Source organism: Suricata suricatta, chromosome 3 (assembly GCF_006229205.1).
Source record: "Suricata suricatta isolate VVHF042 chromosome 3, meerkat_22Aug2017_6uvM2_HiC, whole genome shotgun sequence".
Taxonomy (NCBI): domain Eukaryota; kingdom Metazoa; phylum Chordata; class Mammalia; order Carnivora; family Herpestidae; genus Suricata; species Suricata suricatta.
Genome location: NC_043702.1, coordinates 34,717,869 through 34,743,764, shown reverse-complemented (window position 1 = coordinate 34,743,764; position 25,896 = coordinate 34,717,869). Strand labels below are relative to the sequence as shown.

Sequence of the window (25,896 nt, the reverse complement as noted above, 5' to 3'; positions counted from 1 at the left end):
TAGTCCAAATTCTGCAGGCTCATAAACGTAGAGTGAGTTTATTTAGTTAGCTGAAAATCATCATGGCGAAAAAATAAATTCAGAAGAAAATCTATGGCATAATTTACACCACAAACCACCTTACCTAATTATCAAGATAAGTAAATGTTTATCATATTGAAACTGTCTTGAATAGAACATAAATTAATAATTTATCTCACATAAATATTTCTAAAGCCCTTGCCTCTATGCTGTCTGGCATTTTAATTATCAACCAGCCAGGCAGGAGGTGTCACTTAAACATTTCCATTATGCAGCCTGAGATACACAGAATGTGGCATGGCACCTGGGCATTGAAAAAAAAAAGGAAAGGAAGAAAAAAATTGTACTTTTATAAATAGAAAGGTCATGAATATTGAGAATGTGAAAATTGAGGGAAATTAATAAATTAACCAGGATATTGCTTATTAAACTTTCATATCAGTAATCATATTAAAACATATTGCACGTATTGAGTAAAGTGGTCATTAAGAATTTCTCTCATTGTAGGCAACAGACCCTTCTCAAGGGAGAGATTATAACAATTCCCAGCACGGTGTTGGCTGAGGTTATGTAAGACCAGGAAACATGTTGACTGAAAAGGAGTAGTGTGAACATCTGCACAGGGAAGAAAGCCACCTTGCACGACAGCTCTTGGGTTACAAGTCCCTGAAAAAAGAAGTCAGTCAGGCAAAAAAGAACCTCAAATTAGCCTTCTCCCTGACCTTTTAATGGGGAATTTCGTATATGATGTTGGCAGAAAATTCAATAAAAACAAAATAATTGAAAGCGCAGAGATAATATAATGCCGTCTAGTTTGGTTGCTACTAGAGGCTATCTCCATAAACAAAAGAATTTGGGCTGATTTTTAAAATGAAAAATTGATACACTTATTATTTCAAGCATTTTAAATAATATTTCCTTGTGACAAATGAAATGACCTTATAGTTTCTGAATCTGCAGTTCCTATTGATGAGCTTTCTTGTTTACATTGTTATGATTTCCATATTTCTTCAACAATTTATATAACTTGCCCCAAACTGTTCCTGTGTAAAATACATGCTGATAAGTCAGAAATGCTTTGGAAATATTACCATGACTGGCTCTCTAAAATTTAGTTCTAAATATCTACACTCGCCCTTGGGGCCTTGTCTGGGACAGGTGAGAAACTGCTTATGATGAGCCCTTAATTGCTTAAGAGAGCAAGAAAAGAACCAAAACCTGGGCCAGGTTTTCCGAACGCAAAGTCTGAACCTCTCAGACTTTCCCAGGCCACTCCAGGACTGACAGCAACACTGGAGGTCATTACTGCCTAGATTTCAACAGACCTTTGTAATTCTGTAGAATCAGAACGATTATCTAGGGAACTCCCAAACTCAGTGCACCTATTAACAAAAAATGACAGATCCGTCTCTTAATCTATTTATTTATGACATGGTATGAAGCTCAAAAAGGAATGAGAAAAGAAGACACAGATTCTGCTGCCAAAGAGTTCACTGTATGATGGTTTATAAAAACACAATGTAAAAGGTGACAGGTGTCATAAATTCCAGATAGAAAGGGTGCAGGCTCAGTTCAGAAGAGTGTAAAAGTACCGCCAACTCAGGGAAAACATTTTGGAAGAAGTGGGACTGCGCTTGGCTGGGATTGGAAGCGTACGCAGTACGGGACTCTGGAGGTAGCGATGAAACTAGGCAAGGGAGGGACTGGCCAAGATGAAAACACCAGAAAGAAACGAAACAGCAGGACTGATCCAGAAAACCAAGAGAAGTTTGTTTCCTTAAAAGCTTTAAAAACAAAAACAAGTACAAAAACTGATAAAGTGGTAGAAGACATTTTGAAGTGAAACTACTCTAGTCCACGTTAATATAATTCTGAACTACTGGAGTATACACAAAATAACCAGTAAACATTACCCCCGAAATGAAGTGATATTAGATAATCTAGTCAGCCTTTTTGTCACCTGCAACAAATTAGGCTTTCAATATGCAAAACATCTTCCTTCCAGAAAAACAAATGATCATGATTCCATTTAATTGTAATTTAATGAGGCATAATTTATTTTTTAAAGTGATATATACCAGGTGTGTGCTGAGGAAACTGGCCCAGCAAACCCCAGTGCCCCCCCTTGGAAAAGGCTTCAAGCTAGCTGGAGACTGTTTCCATTTCCGTAAATTACACTTCTGTTTGTGGCAGTTGAAGGGGAGGTATAAAGGGTAACTTGCAATGTCACATATTTATTGTAACATATACCTTTGAAGTAACTCAACCAAAAAAAAATACTCATTTATCATCCAAGCAAATAGTTTCAAAGTGTTGAGTTCCAATCTGAACAAGGATAGATTTTAGAGAAAATAAACCCCATCCCCTAATAATGTATTTTGATTATATACTGTTAGATGTATGAACAAAGTATATAAGCTATTTATTATCTTCAGAAATCAAGCTACAGGGCGCCTGGGTGGCTCAGTCGGTTAAGCCTCTGGCTTCGGCTCAGGTCAGATCTAACGTTCGTGGGTTCGAGCCCCGCGTCAGGCTCTGTGCTGACCCCTAGCTCAGAGCCTGGAGCCTGCTTCGAGTTCTGTGTCTCCCTCTCTCTGCCCCTCCCCCTCTCATACTCTGTCTCTCTCTGTATCAAGGGTAAATAAAACATAAAAAAAAAAAATTTAAGAAATCAAGCTACAGCTCTAAGGATGTATGAACTGAAACATGTATTATGCAACAGTGAGTCTGAAAATATAGTTCATGTTTATATATTGTTTTAAACAAATGATGTCATAACCAGTCAGCAAGGTTCAAAGGCACATATACCCCCATTCTACAGATTAAAATTATCAAGGGTCCCAAAGGTAGAAGGACCTTATCAGTCATACTGGCCAACCCTTCATCTTACCCCTGAGTATGATCTAACACATACTTTTCTTAAAATACAAAAAATAATAATAATAATAATCCACCAAAGGCACTCTTCACACCTCACTCTTCATGCCTTCCCTCTTCACGTTTGCATGCTCACTTGTTAGCCTTATTTTTCACACAATTCTGAAATGCCTGGTTCCAACTGACATGGGAGCCAAAAACCGGTATTCTTTTGTGAAAACCAGGTGACACCAAATTCCTGGCCTAATCATACAAAGCAAGCTCTTGTATCTCAGCAGCTAACACACAGTCACAGAAGCTATGGAGCCAGCTGCGGGGCTGCACAAAGTGCTGACAGCCCACCATCTGAAAGCTGGCCTCACACAAGTGGTTCTCCCCTCATCTCCAATCTCATTTCCCTCTAGACACTCCGGAGAGGCATTTTCCCCTCTGCTCACCAATATAAACAGGTTTCCCTGGGCTCTGTATCCATAATCCACAACCCCACCATGAAGCTGAATGCTGAAATTCATTTGTGTAATGCTAAAAATACTCACCCTCCTCTCGCCCCCTAGAGTACTGCTCAGCCATAAAGCCAGAGTACTTATGCTGATTTGAATAAAAGGTATACAGGGCACAACAATGACAATTTGATTTTTATTATTAAAAATGATGTGTTAAATCCTCAAAGAAAATGTCGTTATTACATTAGTTTAATAAAACCTCTCTTTATTACAATATTTCTTTATTAGGAGAGACAGCCTATGTATGTAGCATGGTTGTAGGATGGGGGTGGATAGAACTGAGCATCTAAAGGGAATTAATGTACTCTGCAAATATAAATGTATATACAAAAGTAACATTTGCAGACAAATGTTGTTGCTGTAGAAATGTATTCTGTAATTCACTAAAATACTATGTACATATGTGTGTCTGCATATACACTGCAGTTGGCAATAGTCTCTCCCTCCTTTGAACTGAGATGGCAATAGTTCTATCTGGCGTTTATGACACTCATCTTTTACATTGTGCTACTAGAAAACCTCTTCTCTCCATCATACAGTAAACTCCTTGGGAGAAGAATCTGTATTAATTTGTGCCTAGTGGTTAGCTGGGAATATGAAGAAATAAAAAGCTCTAAGAATGTACCAAATGCATTTTTAAAAATTTTCCTGAGAGGTGGGAGTCCTATCTTTGCTGAAGAGTCAGGAACAGGCCCTATTGGACCACATATTACACTCAAGATCTTTTCATTCAACCTATTGTAAACGCTAAGATTCAGTAAGAACTGAAATTCTGGACCATGCAGACTCCACTTGAGAACAAACATTTCGTGTTCTCCCAATCTGCAAGTTATTAAATAAAAACACTTGCCTCAGAGACAGCTTTTCTTCTAGTGGATACTATGAAACTATCCTGTGCTATCCGACACATCAGAATACAGAATACAGTGCAACACTGAGTGGGTACAACCAAATATTCTTGAAACCAAAATCATCTGTGCTCTCCTAACTGCAATCCCCTTGTCTGAGCACATACAATGGAGGAATTTAGCTAGAAACAGATTTCTGGCAACTTTACTATTTTTACCTACCTATTCAATGCAAAGATAGATGTGATTAGATAAACAGTTTTTTGCCTCCCCCCCCCCTTTTTATCCCTTCCCTTCTTAGGTACTGGAATGGGGGGGGCGGGGAGGGTTATACACAATCCAAGCCAAAATCTTCTAAATGCACGGGTACCAAAAAGCAAAAGCAAATAGAGAACTGAACAGGTTCCCTTTGGAAACATTTACCAGTGGTGTTCTCAGCTCTGGGCACATACGTGGTTTCTACTAACACCTCAAGTACCTGGCACATGACTATTGCATTCACAAAGTTCTGAGCCCTGGTTATTTCTAGTTTCTATGTGTATTGTGTGAAACAACTGTTGGCAAACTGCCCAAAAAATTTACTAGCTTTGGCTACTTTGTCAAAACATTGGCAAAAATAGTACTTTCTTGCAACAAAACAAAACAAACCAAAAACATACATTTATTGAATATTTATATCTCAAATGTATCAAATGCATTCAGATATAAAAAGTAAAGCAGTCTGTTAACATTATGAGTTGATTTTGTCCCTAAAACGGTTATAAAACATTTTTTTTTTCCTGCTGAAATATTTCTGCATTAACTTCAATTATCTCAAAGGTCAAAAGCACATGTTCTCACACATGTAACATATCACAGTTCTTCCTATACCACAGTGAGATTACTGGTTGGAAAGCCTGTTTACCCCTACAACCTCCTTGAAGGAGGGAGTATATCTTTCATGTTCTGTCCTATGAGATCAGAAATAATTAAGAATGAAGGGCTTGTGAATGTGAGTAATAAGGTCAAAATTGCTGGGTTCAAAATAGGGCTTCAATTAGCCAAGCATTAAGTAATTAATTTTCTTATGGCACAGTTTCCTCACCTGTAAAACTGATATAATAATTGAACTCCCCTCACAGGATTCCCTAGAGTTTGTAACTGATACATATTAAGTGTTCAATAAATGTTAGCCTCTATTACAATGTTTACCATAGTTTCTGAATGCTTAATAAATACTTGTTAGATGAATGAATACAGAATATATGGAACTATATCAAATAAATAAGAACTAATACAAAGTACAATTCTTATTTTAAATTTACAACTGCAAATCTTCAAGGCCCGCCACTTCATTTTGCTAAATGTCTTCCCATATACAAGCAGAAGATGTAAAGAATAAATTTTAGGAAGCAGAATAATTAAAATTATTTGGAATAGAGGAAATGTAAAGAAAATTTTAACTAATTATGTCAACTGGAATGATCATATGGCTATCCAGCAGCATGTCACTAAACCAAGATACTCTTTTTATATTTCAGAAAAGTAAAACAAGTTTTCTTCCGTAAGTAACTCTGTAGTCATTTAAAATAAGCACTAACTTGCACCACTGTTTAAATATAGCTCATAATTATTAGTGGGTGATAGATTTCAGTAGATCATAACTAGTTTTTTGTAAGGACATGCAATTAAAGAGATTGGAAATCACCAAGGTGTTTCATACATGGTACAAGTATTATTACCTAAAGGGTTTTTTTTTCCTTTCATGAAGGTTTTGCTTTAGAAATATACAGATAGACAAAAATATGGGTGGAAATGAGATGGAGCTCAAGAAAGACAGGCACACGTATGTGCACATGTGTGAGTGTGTGTACCAGCTCATGATATAAAAGGTATTTCTCACAGGGTACTACAGTCAAAGACGTTTGACACTGAACGCTGCAGTGTGCACTGATAATTTTAGGTACAAAACTTGTGGACAGAATGTAAACAACCTTGTAATCTCCAACTGACTTCAAATTGATTCAGTTATATTTTTCTCATAGCATTTCTAGCCTTTAAACTTAATTCATTTTATTTGAACAAACATGCACTTAACCCCAGGCCAAATGGTCATCATTTCAATCAATGGCCATGAAAGGAACACTCCTTGTGTATTTCTTTTATTACTTTAAATAAGCAATGGTGAAAAGTATATAAATAATGGGATCTAAAGCTAGTGTTCCTTGTTTTTCTTCTATAAAAATCCTACTTTACTTGTAAACATCACCGAGGATTGGAAGGAGACTAGTTAAACACTAAAATAGACCTTCATACTAAAAATACAGGTCTATATTGAGATACTGACAGGAAGTAAAAGAAAGTCCTTATTAAAAAAAGAGACTCCTTATCTGTGTGAAAGAAGCTGATCACTCCTTGTCACAAAAAAGTGACAAAAGCTTGTAAAACCTCCCCCCAGAGGAAGACTTTTTTACTTAAAATGGAGAAAAGTGAAGTTTCTATATAATTAGTTCAATAGATAATTTTTAAGAACGTGGACACTGGTCAGGAACAGCAGGAACAGGAAAGGACAGAGCAGGGCTCCGTCATCTTTGTTTCCTCTGATTCTTTGGTACCAGTTTTGTAAGGGGGGTGAGGGGGGCGGGTGTCTTTATATATTCTTTTACATAAAATTTTCTATTTCAAGTAGATTTAAGAATGAGGAGACAGTTATTGGGGCACCTGGGTGACTCTGTTGGTTAAATGTCTGACTCTCAATTTTGGCTCAGGTCACGATCTCATGGTATTTGAGTTTTGGCCCTGAGTCAGCCTCCCTTGCTTGGGATTCTCTCTCCTTCTCACTCTATTCCTCCCCCACACTCGTGTGGTCTCTCTCCCTCCCTCTCTCTCTCATTCTCTCTCTCTCTCTCTCTCTCTCTCTCTCAAGTAAATAAATATTTAGAAAGTAAATCTTTGCCCCCCCCCAAAAAAAGTAATGAGGAGGGGTTATATATGTTTGACTGCTACTGATCAACCTTCTCTTTACCCAGAACACAAAGCCAGTATCTCCTCCATCTTTTTCTGCTGGAATTGCCTACAAGATGCTAATTAATGATAGTTTGTATATGTTCAAGAGGAACTAAGAGGCCATCCTTAAGCCATCTAAGAACTTGGAGACACGGCTATCCTGAGAGATATTAATATTATTATAATCTTTAAATCTATGAATTCAAGCCAGTGGTTCTGAAATGAAAGACTGCCTATTTTATGAGGCAAGCAGGGCCATCTCTTCCCACTTTATTAATTTAGTGTTAAAATCAAAAGAGTGTGTATTATTTGCTTCAAAACCCAATAACATGTTCATGCCTGATCTGCAGCATTTCATATATACAGGCCACCTTTCAGAGGATGGACTTCCTTTTTCTCACAGGCTTCCTTGTCATTTTATAACCAGCTCACTGGACCATGGAGTCAAGACCCCTGGGTTTGCATTGTGTTCTACTCCTATATGACTTGCTGAGCGCCCATATCTCTATTGCATAGTAAGAAATAATGATGACTGAGACCAGATTTTGGCTGAGAAATAATTCTGAATATCTTGGAGGTCAAGTTTTCTACAAATATAAACTGTATGTGTAATTAAATCATGACTATCTTTGGCTAACAATATGTTTAAATCAAACATAAGACTTTCTCTTCCCCCAAACTGACTGGTAATGCACTTAAGTTCATATTTCTAAATATTTTGGTTGCTAAAATGTTCATGTTGTTGCTATGTATCTCTTCCTAACTGTGCCACTTCAAAGTATACTGTTTAGCAAGTCTTTAGACATTTTTAACCTGAAAAACACAGGTGTGCATGTGCTATAAATGTGGTGTTGATAAATCATAAAAGCAAAACCCATGTCATTTCAGACAGACATGTGCATTTCTAGCCATTGACCTTACTGCCAACTTTCCTGATACGTTGTTCAATCTAATTTTCCAATCTGCTGAAAACATTCTCCAGTTGCTGAGTCACTTTATAAAACTGTATTTATGACCCTGGCTTTAAGTTTCTTGAAATGATGTGGCTTTGATGAGTAAATAGCAGATTCTTTGCAAAATCTCATAAAAAAAAAAAAAAGGTAGTCAAATAAGGGCAGGTCAACCAAAAGCCTTCCCAAAGGATTTTTTAAATCCTCTTCTCTCTCTGATAAGACCCAAGATGAATAACTTTCTCAAGCAAAGCCTCTGACAAAAGGTTGTAAATTGTGTAACTCAGTGACTTTTGCATCAAACTGAAGAAGGAGCAAGATACCAAATTAGAGGCCTACTGTTACAGAATAGCACATTTTGTGAAACACATCTGTGCATCTACTGAAAACATGTTTCTAAGAATTGACTCAAGAGAGCTACCTGAAACAGAAAATGGACTTGAACTTTCTGAGTTGTGATGTAATGTGCTAGAGGAAAAAGAAAAATAACTCTATTATATAAATAATGAAGGTGGAAAAAGCCTCATTTCCAAGTTGTAGAAACTTCTTACTGTTGATTCCTTATGTAAGGGTATTTCCTGAACACTCCCACCAAGGAAAGGGGATAGTGCTGCAGCCAGCAAACATGGACCACACCTAATTTCCCCTTTCTGGCACTCTAACATTCCTATTCGTATGTGGCAAGGCAGCCATTGCAATGGATTCAGCCTAGTTTGGATCAAAGCTTCCTCTACTTCATTTAACAGATCTGCTCAGATGTAAGGTCCCGGAGGAGAAACGATGTTAGTAAATGAGAGATTTCTGAACATGTGAATATGTAGGTCATTGGATTTTTAAATAAATTAAAGAATAGTTTATCTATTCAGGAAGATTCACTGTACATATTTTATGAAGCCATCCTTATTATAGGTCAGTGGGCATCCCACAACCATTCCTTCGTAATATTGTCTTTTAAAATACTGTCATGAATCTTTTCATACTGTCACAAGGCTCTGATTAATATTTTTAAGTCCATAGAGCAACAAGGGGCAAAAGAAGATGTAAGGTCCAGATTCATAATCTAACTGTCATAAAAGCACAGATGTGAGTAAACCCAGTAAATAGCATAGCAACTTATTCAATGTCCACAGGCGTAGGAACTGTAAGTATGCCAACACTAACATAAATTTAGGATATTAGCAAAAGAAAATGAACTGCAAATTAAAAGAGAAAAGGGAAGGAGGAAGGGACAGAAGAAATAAGGAATGGAGGAAAGAAGGAAGAAGAGAAAGAAAGAAGAAAGAAGGAGGGAGAAAGAACAGAAGGGAGGGAGGGAAGAAGAAAGAAAAGGAGAGAAAAGAAAAAAGAAACTAGACAGAGCATGGGTCTTCTTATTTCTTGAAATTATTAGTTCTACAAACACCACTTGCATCACTGACAGAGCACTGGACAGAGTGAAGGAACAAAACTACTCTGAAAATCACATGAATTACATAATTCACCATGTAGACTTGGTGAGAATGGTTTTCATTTAAGTCAAGTGTGAAAGATCTCCCAGGGCTTCACATCCAGTGTCCAGTTCTGTTTCGCTGCCTTTTTGTCCTTCCTGTATTTGATAACCATAAGTAAATCTGGCCAATATCAGTATCAGTCCATTGAGTACACAGAGGTTTAAATAATAATAGTGCTGATATTTCCAAGAGAAAGTAGTACAGTAAAAACATTTATACCATTCCCTTATTGATATCTTACTTTAGATTTGGATGGTAGTAAGGCATAAAACTGAAGATAAGTTTTATTCAAACCACTGCCCCATGATATAACCAAAAGCCTATTTAGACTATCAGTGGTACTGATCTATAATCTGGGATAAAAATCCTATCTTGAGATAAAGATTCCTGTGCAAGTGATTTATTAAGGAAGTGGAGAGGGAAACTGGTGAGGCAGTGGGAAAAGCAAGACAGGAAAGGGAAGAAACCGGAGCAGTTCCTGTCGCAGCCTCATCTGTGGAGAGTTCTGCAGTAAAAGTCACACTTCAGTGCTGTCCCCACTACTGGAGGCAGGGGAGCTGGCCTTTCACCCTCCTGCACCTATTAGACATTGGTTATTTCCAGCTCTCTGCCAGTGTGAGTGAAGCAAAATCCAATAGTCCAAGGAAAGTCCTTTGAATGAAAAACTAGCCACCAGTCACTAGTTTCTAGAAGTAAGAGTATGGGGGAGTAAGAGTGGAGAAGTAGAACACCAGAAGCAGAGCAGGCATGTTATCTGCCTCAGCTTCCTCTGGTGTACTACCCATAGCACCTCACCTTGTGACCACAGGTAATAGAAATACTTAGAAACATATCACAGGAACTGTCTGAAAATTTATGACCAGGTGAGAAAACATCTTATCTCTTATTTGTCATAAATGTCTTCAGAGACTCAAAAAGTGGGGTTAACCTTTTCTTCCAAAAGACTAGTAAAGAAAAAAGTGACAATGCTCAGAATACATTATCTGTAGGTCATGACAAAACTAGGCTTCTATTACCCTGATGGCACAGACAGGATGTGACTCTCTGTTATACCTTGAATCTAGAACTACATGACTCTTGTACCCATACTGAAAATTTGATACCCTGGCATTGCATGATCTTAAGACTCATCGATTAAAATTAAAATGTATTAAAAGCAAGCTCTCACAGGGTACCTGGGTGGCTTAGTTGGTTAAGTGTCTGACTTCAGCTCAAGTCATGATCTCGCAATTTCATGAGTTGGAGTCTCGTGTCAGGTTCTGTGCTAACAGTTCAGAGCCTGGAGCCTGCTTCAGATTCTGTGTCTCCCTCTCTTTCTATCCCTCCCCACTCATGCTCTTTCTCTCTCTCTCAAAAAGAAATAAAAACATTTAAAAATTTTTAAAAAGCAAGCTCTTGGAAATATAGCTCTATTTTCTCGATTGTGTTATTTTATGTCACCAAATGGTACATTGACAATGGATCAGATATACAGAGTGATTAATAGTTTCTCCTTGGAGAACTGGCATTTTCAAATGCTATTTATTATGAATTTGAGTTGATTTTAACCATGAAAAACTAGGCCGATGTGTTTTTTTTTCCAGCTTTAGCTTCATTTATGAATGTTATACATGTGATTTGTTCTATACACACACATACACACACTCTCTAATTACTAGTTGCTCATGGTCCAATCATTGAGCACAAATCCAGAAACACAAACTATAGTGTGACAAACCAACGTACTTTTTATTGAATTTGACAATAAATGAATAATAGAGATCATGAAGTAGTTCTAGAAAATACTCAGAGTACTATAGGTATGATACATCTCTCTAAAGCAACTGGATACAAGATTGATATTGGCCTTAGGTATTCATCTAAAATAAATGGTTCTGATCCTGTTTGCTTTGAGAAAAGCAAAATGGTGAGATTCTTTTCTATCCAAAGATTAACACTTCATTTACATTATTATCTATAAAGTTAATTTTTGTTTATTATAGCTGGCAAATCATGATGTCACCTATAAGTGTCTGATTCTACTGAAAAAGGCCTAACATTTGGAAAATCCATGGTTGGTTTCATGGGGCACAGTACACCGTATTTTCCATTTAACGATGCTGCTGGTGAAACCCAGCTGTCCAACCCTGCTGTTAGCGACTACAGTATATACAGCAAAAACAATCTGCCTGCTGACCTCCGGCTTAAGTTCAAACTATGTCATTCTGTCAATACCATCTACCTTGATTAGGTTGGGCTTTATACACAACAGGTTATGATCCCAGAGGGATGAAAAGCTTTCCCAAATTAAAAGCAGAATTTTAAAAGGAAATACTCATACATTCCTATGCAGTTTCCATTTGATATCCTCAAGGCTGGCCCATGAACTCAAACTCATGCTGATTGAACGTGAATGTTCCTTTCTGGGTGTAGCCATCTTACAAATTTAATGGCAGGAGGAAAATAATAAAATGTGTTCCATGCTTCAATTAGACCTTTTATAACTTGGCACTTGAACGATGGCAATGCCAAAGAAAAATCATTAATCCATAAAAATAGACAAAAAGGATTGTGGAGGAGAAGACAGACCTCCAGGAGTCTAGGGCCTTGGCAGAGCATGCTCTCACACCGACATGGTCTGTCTTTTGTCTAGCCTCTCTGTGAGTCTCCTCTCAGGCTTCATGCTATTTGGATAAAATATATACTGTATTTGATTCTAAAATCCAAAGTAATACAACCATGCTTTCAATTTTATCCTCAGCCAAAGGAACTGTATATATAACCAATAAAATGTTGGCTAGCTATGAAATGTCTATTCATGCACATGAATGACAGATGAAAGAACACACACACATACACATGCACACACATACAAATACACAACTACACACATATATACAAAATAAAGACTAAAAGATGCATCCTTCCTTTTTGTATTTGGCAATAATGTGTAACACATTGGCTCAAAAGGACTAGAATTTTTCATAACCCTAGTTCAGATAACTGTGGACACACAAATGCTACTTCAGTACTTTGACTCAAAAAAGAAATCATAGAGTGATGTCCAAAACATGTGCAGAACTCTATGCCTCCAAACTCATTTTCAAATGCTATAAATGCAGTCTGTCAATAATAGAATGTATAAATTAGCTAAGAGTCAAGGGAGCAGGAGATTTCACCCTCTTGGTCTCCTGCCACACCTAATCTGTCAGCACTAAACCTCAAACCACCCCACTGTGCTTCTTCCCGGCTCCCACTCCTCTGGTTCCAGCATTCCTGAAGACTGTTACCAAACCACAGTGCTTGGTTCTATCACTAGCTCATGCCTGTTAACTTCAGCTGAGATCCCAGACTACCTCACAATTCCTTCTATCTCAGATTGATTCCCTATCACATTCAAGCTGTCAACACACTTCTGACCTCCTTTTCAACACCAAATTTTGGAAAGAGTAATTTGCAGCCCCTGCTTCTGTATCCTTAACAGTCAGTCACTCCTCAACTCCTAAATTCTGGCTCCTGCCTTCTCAACTCTAATGAAATTATACTCTAGGTTTGCCAAAGGTCTCTCCCAACCAATTGCCAAATTTTTTGGCAAGGTTTCAAGCTTCTCATGCCTCTGCAAACCCTTTATTCATGTTCCGTATTCTCACTACTACCTCCCTACTCTTTCATCGCCACCTGATCCCCTCTCTACTGGCATTTCTTTTACCTCTTTTCCTGGTAGAGTAGTGGTTCTGATTTCTCCGCTTCCTTCCCTTGACTCTCTAAATCCCAGGTCTGTTAATAAACTTCTAATCTTTTTCTAACCCTGAAAACTCTTCTTTAGCACCAAACTAACATTTTGAATGAATTCTGCATATATTTAAAGAAATCTGCCAGTACAGGATGTCTGGGTAGCTCATTCAGTTCAGTGTCCAACTCTTGATTTCATTTCAGGTCATGATCTCATAGTTTGTGAGTTTGAGCCCCACATCTGGCTCCATACTGACAGTGCAGATTCTGCTTGGGATTTTGTCTCTCCTTCTCTCTCTGCTCCTCCCCTGCTCTCTCCCTCTCAAAATAAACAAATCAACATGAAAAGAAAAGAAAAGAAGAGGAGAGGAGAGGAGAGGAGAGGAGAGGAGAGGAGAGGAGAGGAGAGGAAAGGAAAGGAAAGGAAAGGAAAGGAAAGGAAAGGAAAGGAAAGGAAAGGAAAGGAAAGGAAAGGAAAGGAAGGAAAGGAAAGAAAGGAAAGGAAAGGAAAAGAAATCTGCCAGCTCATCAGAGACAAATAGTCTGATCCAAAATAATCACTCACTTTACTCCAACTATCTCTTTTTAATGTTCTCTTTGATTCTCTAAATAATTGCAGATTTATTCTCAGCCACAAGGCTCAAACCTTGGCATTACCTTTACTATCCATCCTTCTTTATCCATTCAGATGGTTACACTTTCTGTCAACTTTTCTTCCATAGTTCTTCTTGATTCTGTACCCTCTACCCCACCACCACTAGCCTAGTTCAAAATGTTACACATTTAAATAAAGTTCAAAGTTCCTAGCATGGCCCTAAGACCTTTTGTGATCTGTTTCCCCTGTTTAAGTTTATTATCTAGCTTTGCTATCAACTACCAACTATTCCCACACATGTCTGACTCAGCACTTCTTGTTAATTCCTTTAGCCTAAAGTACCCTTATTATCCATCTTTGCCTATTAAATTCTATTTATCCTTCAAAGTTTAACTCCCTAGCAACTTAATACTCAAGTCAGGTATTTACATATGTGCTGCCGGTCTAAGACCGTTTTCATCTTTGCATATTCACTGAGCTTAGCTTCCTGCCTTGCATTTAGTAGGGTGGTTAAATTTAAACCTACTGTGCTCTTAAAGACTCACTATATTCATCCTACTGTAAGTATTCCTTACCCCCGGCTCCTCATGGATGCCCATGACAACCATTGTTATTCTATCTATTTACCTTACTTCACATTTTACTTTTGTTATCTGAATATATTTTGGGTTTTTTTGTTTTACTACTAGGTCATTAGCTCCTTGAGATTAGCACTTCTACTTTTTGCTACCCATGTAAGGACTAAATTAATCATTATCAAAATATGGCTACCAGACCAGCAGCATCAGAATCACCTGGGACCTTGCTACAAATGCAGATTTCTAGGTCCTATTCCAAACTATGGAATCTGAAACTCTGAGATGAGGGCCTCAATAAAATAAGATCTAATATTTAGAAAATATGAGTAAGCTATCCATTACCACCTTATCAAAATCTTTTCTTTTTTATGCTTATTTATTTTTAGAGAGAGAGAGAGAGAGAGAGAGAGAGAGAGAGAGAGAGAGAGAACACGCATAAGTGAGCAAGAGAGGGGCAGAGAGAGAGGGAGAGACAGAATCCCAAGCAGGCTCCACACTGTTAGCACAGAGCCTGATGCAGGGCTCAGTCTCATGAACTGATTATGATGTGAACCAAAATCAATAGTCAGATGCTTAACTGACTGAGCCACCCAGGCACTTTATCAATATCTCAAATCTAACTTGTATATTTTGAAAGGTTTTTAAAAATTATAGAAATTATGACATTCAGTGATATTCTTTACATAAAGTTCAAAAACAAAGTAAATAGATGGTGCATGCATAAGTAGTTTTAGAACTAGTTTTTAAAAAACAAGTGAATGTTAGCCACAAAATTCAAGATCAGGGTTATACTAGGGGAATGGCAGATAAAAAGATGAGGAAAGAATGGAGCACATAGGCCCAAATCATTGGTAACATTTTGGGTCCTGAGTTGGGTGATAGGTTTACAGATATTCATCACCTTACTGAAATTAATTAATTAATTATGGCTATGCATGAATCAAATATTTCCTGAGCTAAAGATTATTAGTTAATTCTGTGTGCTCTGAGATAGACAAATTTTTTTTGAAGAGATAAAGATGTCACAATTCTGTCCTTAGTATTATTCTTAACGGCCAACTATCATGTGCAATGCTAATCATACCTGTGTGCGGTTGAATGCCACTCTTGCAAAGACAGCTTGGGACACACTGGCCCTCTTGAGCTCATCTCTGACTTGCTGGTAGATATCTGGAGACACTTCTACAGAAGAGTTGGTTGGCTCTGGCTTAACTGCTCTGGGAATGGGTGGATGGTTCAGGAACTGCTGGTTGATGGCTTGAGGATGCTGGTGAGCCAGGAGCCGGCTAACGGCAATCTGTTGGTTTATCAGATGGGCCATGGCTATCTGTTGCCTAACCAGTTGTGGACTGAGCTGGGGAGAAAGAAGACCAGGGCTCATGATGGGCTGTAACGCGGGCACTTGGTTTCGGATTGGAGTACTGTGGTGGATTTGGCTATGAGGAGACTGTTCGTTGGTTTTTCCCAAGGATGCCAGCTGGTTCATATTTGGTAAATGCATTGGACGCTGGCCCAGAACACAATAGTCTGAAAGGTTTTCTCGTTCCACTCTTTCCACTGTTAAGAGACAAAAAATGATAATTGATCATTTTTTTCATTGGTATAATTTATGGCTGATATAAGTAGTATTGAATTATACTATACATTTGGTATATTAACAACATAAACGTTTTTCATACAAAGCTGGAAGCCCCAGAGTAAAATAAGTTTTCCTTCCTTGCAAAATATTATAATAATAGATTTTTTCATAGGTGATATGAAAGTAATAATATTTACCACTTCATTTTTCTTCAGTTTTTAAATGCAGACATTTTATTGAGTAACTAAGGCAGAGACCACTAAGCATGATAAATTCTAAATCCTCTCATATTCCCAGGCTCTCTCATCTCCCTCACCTCCCTCCGCTATAAAAACACCAGCTGTTCTCATCTTCTGTAGTCTGTGGTTAATGGTGTAGTTCATGGTTATCAGGAAATGACAAGGACAACATCTCCTGCCAAGTTAACTGCTACCTCCTAATAAAAATCTCACACAGTAAGTACTTACACAACTTACGGGAACATTCACAAAGTATAAATGTATACCACGTAGCATGTCCTTGTATCTACTCACTTGCTCTCTTTGTTATAGAAATATTTCTTTAAAAATTGGATACGTTAATGATTGTGATATGTATCAGGATAAGAAAAAAATTCACAGTATTTATAACATCTTCTTGACTTTCCATTAAATAAGATGCTTCTCCCCGCTATCCCCAGGATATGTACCTTATTACATTTTATTATACTTTACTAGAGAAGATTTAAGGAATAACCTTGAAAGGGAGAAGTAAAAGAAAGTGAGTGTCATATATGTTCAAGCACGAGGCAGAATATTTTCCTCCCCCAAGAATATTTCCCGGGAAAGAGTGAATCACCTCATAGTTAAATCTTTGTCTAAACCTCTATATTACACAATTATGTAAAACAAAGGTTTGTTTGGAGAAAACACATTTAGGCTGAAATAGCCTCCATCATTCCTAGTTTTAAATCCTTGCAGATGGAACTTAACAATATCTGTTTTTTAAAGTAAAAATTCCAAACAGATTTAGTAATTATTTCTTACAGGTGTAAATCTTGGATATGATCATGCAAAAGACTACTAAGATTTTAAGAACACTACTTTAGGTGGTTACATCCTGGAGATCAAAAGTAGTCTCCCATAGGACAAATTTTTAAAATAACTGTCCCACTATTAGGCAAATGATGCTATAGTTTGGTATATGGTTAACAGCGTCAGAATCATATTTTTATCAAAAAAGTACTAAGTCTCACAAAAACCTTAGCAGAAATGGTGCATGTTAGAAACTGGGTCATTCCAAACATGAGGTCCTGTAATGACAGACACACATATGCTAAATCACATGAACTTTAAGGGTGGAGAAAAGTAGTATTTCTAATTAATAGTCTACGTAATATGTGATTTTAAAATACATATGTGGAAGCTAATACATTAAAATGTAAGTAAGTATTTGACTATTATTCATATTTCTAATGGTTATTCTGCATATTCAAAACTTCACATTTGGGAAAATAAACATTAATATCTTGGGATCACCTTATAATCAGACATATACAGTATTTATTCCTGCTTTGATTAAAAAAGCAAAGTGACTGCTTAACTTTCCTATAAACCCCAAAATAAGTAAAGTTTACCTCAGACTCCTTTCAAGTCTCAATTTCTAACTTAATCCTTCCAATGTAATTCATATCATTGTATTCACCGTTCCTTCACAAGGTTCAAGGTGAACAAATTATGTTAATCTTATCCTTTAAATGCAAACATTTTTCAGTCATTGTATTAATTAAACTTTAAGGTATACAATCTTAAAACCAAACTAAGCAAACAGTTGAGAGACTTCAAAAGATAATCTAACACAGTCTGCCTAGGACAGGAGTAACTGTTAGGACTCCTTTCCTGAAAGAAGCACAGAGACTCTGGGCTGCTTCTACAGTAAAACTGCACTTTACAGACAAAAGTACTTGCCCCAGTAGACACTTGGTTCATTTTTGTTTAATTCCTTGTGAATTTAGCCAAAATAAAGGCAAATTTCAATACTAAATTATGTGCTCAGGTGCCGAAGGAGTAAAAGTGTTACCCATTTCTTCTACTTAAATACAGAACCATCCTCTTACAGCATGCATTCTTTGACCAAAAGCTAATGTTCCAAAATGTCAGTATTTTTATTTTTCAATGCCTAACTACCCTTGAGTGAGTTATATTCTGGAAATATATCTATTACAAAAAATAGATCATTAACAAAAAATTCTATTGACAGATCTAGTTATAAATATGCACACAATTAAGCATTAACGTCAGGGTTCCAAGAAACCTGTATGAGCTGACGTGGTAACATTCTGAATAATGTCACTCCATATTCCTTCAAGATTATACATAGTATGTTCCTTTTCTTATGAGTTCTCAGATCCTTAGAAATTCATAGAGTTAAAAACCAGAACTGTGGAAGTGTCCTTACAGACATGTAGGAACACCATGAAGTACTAACTACTTAGAAAACCATAATGAAGGAATTGCAAAGGCAAATGCCTACACCTCCAGGTAGAGAAAAACAGCCAGAGAAGCCCAGTGCAGAGGTACTAGGGGGAGTAAGAGAAAGCCTGCCCAGTCCAAAGGAAGCAGCCGCTACCTTGCCTCAGCCAGTTTTTGTCTTTCTCATATTGTCATTTCTTCAGATTTTTTTCCAAGAAAATAGAAAATTTGGATTATTACATGATAGTGCGTATTTTTCAAGTATTGGCAACTAATTCAATATGCATAACACAATAAACACCAAACAAAACATTTCTGAAAAACAGACACTGCCCACAGTCTTAAAATTTTTCCCAAAAGAAAAAAGATACCCCTTAAGGTGTTAAAAAAAATAAAATACTCAGTGGCACTCATTAAAGATGGTAAGGCAGACCTTATCCAGGACCATTACAATAGGAAAAGGGACACCAGCAATGGGACTAATGGGGGAGGAGAGAGAAGGGACTCAATGCCTGAAACAGCATAAACACCTGGGAATTTATAGCCAAAGAGCAAGGTGAGGATATGTGGATGGAAAATTACTATGAGGAAACATCAGGAATAAGGGGGGTGCTGGCTAAACTGACCTAACCCGACTCTGCTAAAAATAGGCCAAGGTGTTCAAACATCACCTGAGAGGGATGGCAGAAGACGAGGAACCCAGTCAGATATCCAGGGGTGGTCAGACATCAAGGGTGGGGTTCCAGTTAAACTGATTTAACAGGGTTCTTTCTCAAACTGGATTTTACAAGGAAGTGCACAGATGGGCCATGGAGAAGATTTAGAAGACTGAGTAAAGTTTTGTCAAATGAAGAACCTTTGTCAATGTTTTTCAGTCCCTGACAGCTCTACAAATAAAAGCCAGGAAAGAGATAAAAAAGAGCAACCTGGGTGGCTCAGTCAGTTGAGCGTCTGACTTTGGCTCAGGTCATGATCTCACAGTTTGTGAGTTGGAGCCCCATGTCAGGTTCTATGTTGCCTGCTCACACCTTGGAGCCTGCTTCAGATTCTGTGTCTCCTTCCCTCTCTCTCTCTCTCTCTGCCCCTCCCCCAGTCTCTCCCTCTCCCTCTCTCACTAAAATAAATAAACATTTAAAAAAAAAGAAAGAAACCATCATTCTCACTTTTAAGAATGCCTAAAAATCAAATGCTCATCAAGACTCATCAAGAGGCTACATCTCCACTGACCAGAACAGTATATGGTTTCAGTAATAATTTGTACAGATTTTGTTAAATTTGAAACATTGTTTCATTTTCTTTCTGCTACCACTCTCATAAAAATAATATCATAATATTTTAGCTTCTAAAGCCACAACAGGTCAAAGGCAAATGCTTTAAAAAAAAAAAAAAAAGGTCAGAGGAGCATCACAATGTACAAGGCATCATCTAAAAACTGGGCTTGGACATTCATTATTTCTCTTCTATGCCTCTCCCTTCCGTCCTTCCTTCCTCCCCCCACCTTCTTTTCCCCTCTTCCTTCTTTCTTTCCTCCTTCCCTCCCTCCTTCCTCTTCTTTCTTCCCTCCATCCCCTTCTACCACTCTTTCTATTCCTTCCTTTTTTGTTTTTAATGTTTTTTAACATTTATTTATTTTGGATAGACAGAGAGACAGAGAATGAGTCCCTCTCTTCCTTTCTATTTAAATTTATTTGAAAGTAATCACACTGGGTGAGGTGTAGATTTAAAAGCAGTGTGTGATTTTGTGTTTTGTCTTTTCACACTAATAGAAAACATAATATTAAGTCTGTCTTAAACTAAACCAAGTTCAAAAACAACACCTTGGTACTAAGGGTCCATCTCAATCTCTGCAATATTTAGGGGTAGAACAAAAATCCAGAAAAAAAGTGAAGGATAAATGGTAGTCCTGCCTCTGATGATGAAAGCAATGTTCACATCACAATCAAAAATCTTCTTAATAGAGCCAAAATGCTTACTTATTAAAGAGACATAAAACACACCACTTCTAGGGCTTTGAATCAGAGTTGTAATTTAAGTCATAATGACTTTGATTCTCAGTTGGTTAAGCATTTGACTTTGACTCAGGTCATGATCTCATAGTCTGTGGTTTCAAAACCTGTATCAGGCTCTGTGATGACAGTTCAGAGCTTGGAGCCTGCTTTGGATTCTTTGTCTTCCTCTCTCTGCCCCTCCCCCACTCATGCTCTGTCTGTCTGTCTCTCTCAAAAATAAATAAACATTTAAAAAAATTATCTGTGATAATCTTTAGTTTTGGTTGACGATCAATGTTATACTGAAGAAACACTGATCACACCTGGTATTAGAAAGCTGTACTCAAATCCATACCTCTTATTAGCTATGGGGCCTCCTTGTGGGGCAAGTTGGAGATTCTCTGCATCTCAGCCTTACCATAGAAAAATTATTATTATCTCAGAATTGTATGAGTAAAGTTTAGATGATCAGTATCTATGTGAAAGGTCTTTGTCAAAGCACTATTGTAAAATGTCTGTATAATTATGATTAACAGATTAGACTTCCCATTTCAAAACTTCCTGATTAAGACACTCTGACAAACATCTGCTGTTTCTCAAAGGTCACCTAAAGAACTGCAACCTTTTCTTTTTTTCAAGTCACTATGCCATGTTACATCATAACACTTTTAAAAATAAATCCTATAGTTTAAAAGAATTGATTATCAATATGCCTCACACACATAATCACAGGCCTCACACGGTATACACAGGGACATGTTGCTATTCAGTTTCCCAAATGAGGTTTAACAGTTCATATTCTGGCCTTCAAATTAGAATATAGAAGAATATATGAGAAATAAAAGTATATACTCCCACAACTCCTGAAATTAAACTTATAGAAATGCTACACAAATACAGTTTTAAGTTTCAAAAGTCAATATAAATAAAAATTTTAAAAAGCCTTAAGGAATAAAATATGCTCTAAATGTATACATGTTACATTTACATCAACCAAAAGAAAGAAGGAAAATGTATGTCTTACAGTATTATTAAAAAGCAAACGTTTGATGTCTTATTGGTATTTCCCAGGGAATGAGTAGGCATCGAAAATGTCCAAACTTCAACAAAGAAAAACCCATAATTTTTCCTATTTAGTTTACTGTTTCTCTCAGCTGGATTTCATTGTTCTTAGTGGGTCTATTTGCTATAGGTGCTATGTAAAGTAAATCTAGTAAAATTTCAATACTCAAAATGTACTCCATGATTAAATGCCCCAAAATATATAGAGAATTTAAAAACCAAAGAAGAAGTGTCTGATCAGCAAGATGGCACAGGATAGGTGTTAGAGCAAACCGGGACTTTTAAGGCCTGGGTTCTAACTTTCTGGGTGATTTTGAGATTATCTATAAAGAAAAGAGAGGATCATCTGCAAGTTGGTTTTAAAGGTACCTTCAAGTTACTGACCTAATAGTATCTTAAAGAGAATTGCTACTAGGATTTTCAAAACAATTCCCTTTCTCAGAATGTTTGCTTCTGCTTCACGACTCTGTATGGTAAGAATTTAAGACTTTCCTAAGATATCTATCTTTGCCAAACTCCCCGTTGCAACAAGAATAATAGCAGTTTATATAGTGATACCAGTGGTAGATGTAGTATTGCTCCTGCAGGTTTATCTACCGACACTGCTTAAAAGATTGATTAGAATTTCCAAAACTATGAACCTCGTGTTTTAATGCAAACCTTAACACAGTTGCTTTTGTGAAATAGCTCTTGGGGTCTGTCCATACTTAGAAAGCATGCAATGAATTGGGTAAAAGGCTCTAAACTGAGAAATTTCTGGAATTTCTGGTCTATGGATTTTTTCCTTAAACCATGAAGGTGCTTATGCAAATATAAACGGATTAGCATGAATGAACGCTAATGGATTCCCTAATAAGATAATACTCTAGTATTCCCTAGAACCTCTCCTAAAAACCCTGGGGTAGAAGAATATAAGCCAAAGAAAGCAGGGTGGAGGGAATGGCAGAATTTCTCTGTGACTCCTTCAACTCAGAAAGTATTCTGGAAGTAATTCTATAAAGGTATGACAGGTTTGCCCCTGACACTCTTGGTAGAAAAGTTGCCAATCAAGCCAATAATTTTGAATTGGTACCCAAACCTTGGAGTATAGACAAAAGATATTCCTGAATATATCTCTGACTTGGATTTCCAAACCTCCACCCCAAGTTCCTTGCTCTTCAACCCCTTAGCCCCCAAAACTCGGAGCCCAATTTTAACAACAATGATCCCATCTAATATCAGAGAGGTCAGATGACTTGTTCCAGGTCAAATAGCTGTCCAAATGTAGATAAGTATTTAGGAAATTCAGAATGATTACAGCTGCTGCCTCTAAGCCTCATAAGCATAATAAACAAACCACGTGACCAATAAAACCTACTTCTTTCTCTTTCCCTGCATAATTCTAAGTCAACTTCTTGGCTGACTTCTCAGCTGACTTCTCAATATGCCACAAATACTTTTTAATAAATTTCCTTTATAGAAAAATGCTTATTATAAGTGCAGAAATTCTCATATCTGTCTTGGTCATATACCTCATATACCATGCTACTTCAGGTAGCATGAAGCCCTACCTTTTACACAGTAGCTGAGGCACTGACCTAAGCCCTGAACATATCATTGTCATTGAACTCTCAAAACAGTATGACATAGATATTATTATGACCACTTCATTGAAAAAGCTGAAACTCAGAAAAAATCATATCACATACCTATTAAAGGAAGAATTCAATTCAAACCTATGTCTTTAGGACCTAAAAGTCTTTGTTCCATGGCCTATGCTAAAGTACCCAACTTGGGGCATGTGATTATTATTAATTGTAGAATTTGAGTCAGGACAAATCTACTTTCCTACAAAGAAGTCCTGCTGCTCTATCAGTATGTGCACGCACGCAAGCACGCGGCACACACACCCATCGGTGACATGAAGTTGGACGGGATCTCTGAATTGTGTGGGCGCAACCTGATGCCTCCACTATATGACTTGTAGGCCCTTCTGATGTGACAGACTGGAAAAGTGGGTCAGTTCGAATATGTGATGAAATCACTGATTCCTCAACAACTGCAGTGCTAACCACGAAGACAGGGTTATTCACACTTGTTTTCATTTGTAAGTACTTATTAATCAACTCTCATGTGCCAGAAACGATGCCAGCCCCTACGGATACATTACTGAATAATATTAGTCTTACATATTCAACCTATAGATTCGCTTCAGATGATTTAACTGTTTGGTACACAGATGGGCCTATAATTTTAAAGCATTTCTATTTGATAATAAAACATAGTTCCATTCAATCGCAATGTTATCATGAGCAATTTATTCTAGTCATATATATAATACACAAACACAAACACACATATATATACAATAATACAAATTCACACTCATTATATTTATTTTCTAGAATCTGCAATTCTTTTATTCTTTTATTTTTCTTGCAGCCAAAAAAGCTTTGTCCCAAAGTGAGTGCCATCAGTATGGACTCCCACCTAACTGATGAAAGACATGAATCACATAGTTGAGAGCTTTAGCAAGTACTCTTTATAAACTCTGCAAACATGAAATATTTCTTTGAAACATGTAAACAACAAGAAGTAAAAGGCACATTCACATAATATAGGTAATAACCTGAGAATCCCACGCAATCACAATAAATTCTTATATGATTGAACTATATGAAATTGGCAGTATATAATTTCAATCTATAAAACTAGCAATTTCATATGGTTCAACCTGCTATTTACATTGACTCTCTCTCTGAGGTGGGTATATATATTATCACTAATCAACCATACTGTCCACCCAAAGTCTTTCACTGAATTAAATTGTTTTTAAAAGGTATCATAACACTAATTTTCCTGACAAACCATAACAGCATCCCAATATGCCAATACTGAATATATGCCCAATCACTGAAAATATTTCTGATTTATTCTGTCTTAGTCAATAACTGAGGTACAAAGTCAATTTGTTATATAAAATCTATTCTGTTAACACAGACAGACATGATTTCCTGAGTTAAAGGTAATATTCCATACATATCAAATATGAATCCCACACCACTAAGAAAAACTATTACCAGAAGAGTTTACTAAATATAATTAAAGAAAAAATATTAGGAGCTTAAAAACACTGAAGGGTAAAAGGGAAAAAAAAAACAAAAAGCTAAGTCTTTTAGGACTACAAAAGTTAAAGATTTGTTTTTCTCTAAATTTGTTAAAGAGAATCTGTCTCTGGGTTGAGAACTTGCTTGCAAAGTCTCTGCCTAGAGCAAGATATTCAGAGCCAACTTGTTAACTCCTAATAAAACAAGGCTTGGAAGGAAAATGCTTCCAGCCCCATAAGCGAAGTATACCAGCCGGCATTGTGATAATACCATATGACTGGTTTTCTTAGGTGTATTTTCCCCTATTATCAACTTCCTTTTTCCATCATATTAAGATCCACAAAAACATATATATCTACCATAAAGCACTTGAAGCTGGACACCTCTCTGTTTTGGCAAAAAAAAAAAAAGCTCATAGAAGCTATTGTGTTCCATGGAAAAGGTGAGTGTTACTCCACCTCTGCCCCTACTGTAATCTCAGCAGCTCCCTCCCCATACGAATACTAGTGTCCCTTTTGGTCTCACAGAATGCTTTATCATAGTTTGACAACATTAGTCATTTTAAGTATTCCTGTAACTTTCTGTACAGGTTAAAGCAAGTTTTATCTATTTATTTTTTATTCTTTATTTTATTCTAAACTATAATTTCAAAGGTGAATTCAGCATGATAGAAAAAAATTGCATTTCAGAAACTTAACATTATTGTTTAGGAGCATTCTACCTTTGCCAGTTGGCTCTTTGCCAGTTGGCTTCTATGTATATTAATTCGTTAATCCAGACTATTAAAGAAAAGTTAATCGAAGAAACAATAAACCCATAATTCATTCTTTTCCATTGGCCATTCTGTTTGGTTTTACAGGACTTAAATGTTTTAGGCCATTATTTTAAGGAAAATATTCAATAAACTAGCTGGAAAACCCTTAAAGGGATGCTTTTTGTGGGTCCCTAATTTTTACTTAACAAAAGTGTTACTGTCTTTTTCAGTGAAATTAACTATACCTAAATCTTTAGCTCAGTAACTAATTAATGGGAAAAAAAAAAGAATGATTTTTAACCCATTACTCATTTGCTAAGGACATGTATAATATGAATTAAAGGCAAAGATTGCCTTTTTTCTCTCAATCAAAACATCTGATAGCAAATAAGATTAGTCACAATATCATATGTGTAAAA

At 36.8% G+C, this 25,896-nt stretch overlaps 1 protein-coding gene across 2 annotated transcripts in view; it reads right to left on the bottom strand.

The window, feature by feature from the left end:
* Nucleotides 1-25,896, bottom strand: part of SATB2 (SATB homeobox 2) — a 190,481-nt gene that overhangs the window by 61,520 nt on the left and 103,065 nt on the right. For both annotated transcript variants that reach the window (XM_029934145.1, XM_029934144.1), the window contains exon 7: nt 15,643-16,115. In XM_029934145.1, coding sequence (XP_029790005.1) covers nt 15,643-16,115 — 473 coding nt within the window. The remainder of the gene's footprint in view (nt 1-15,642; nt 16,116-25,896) is intronic.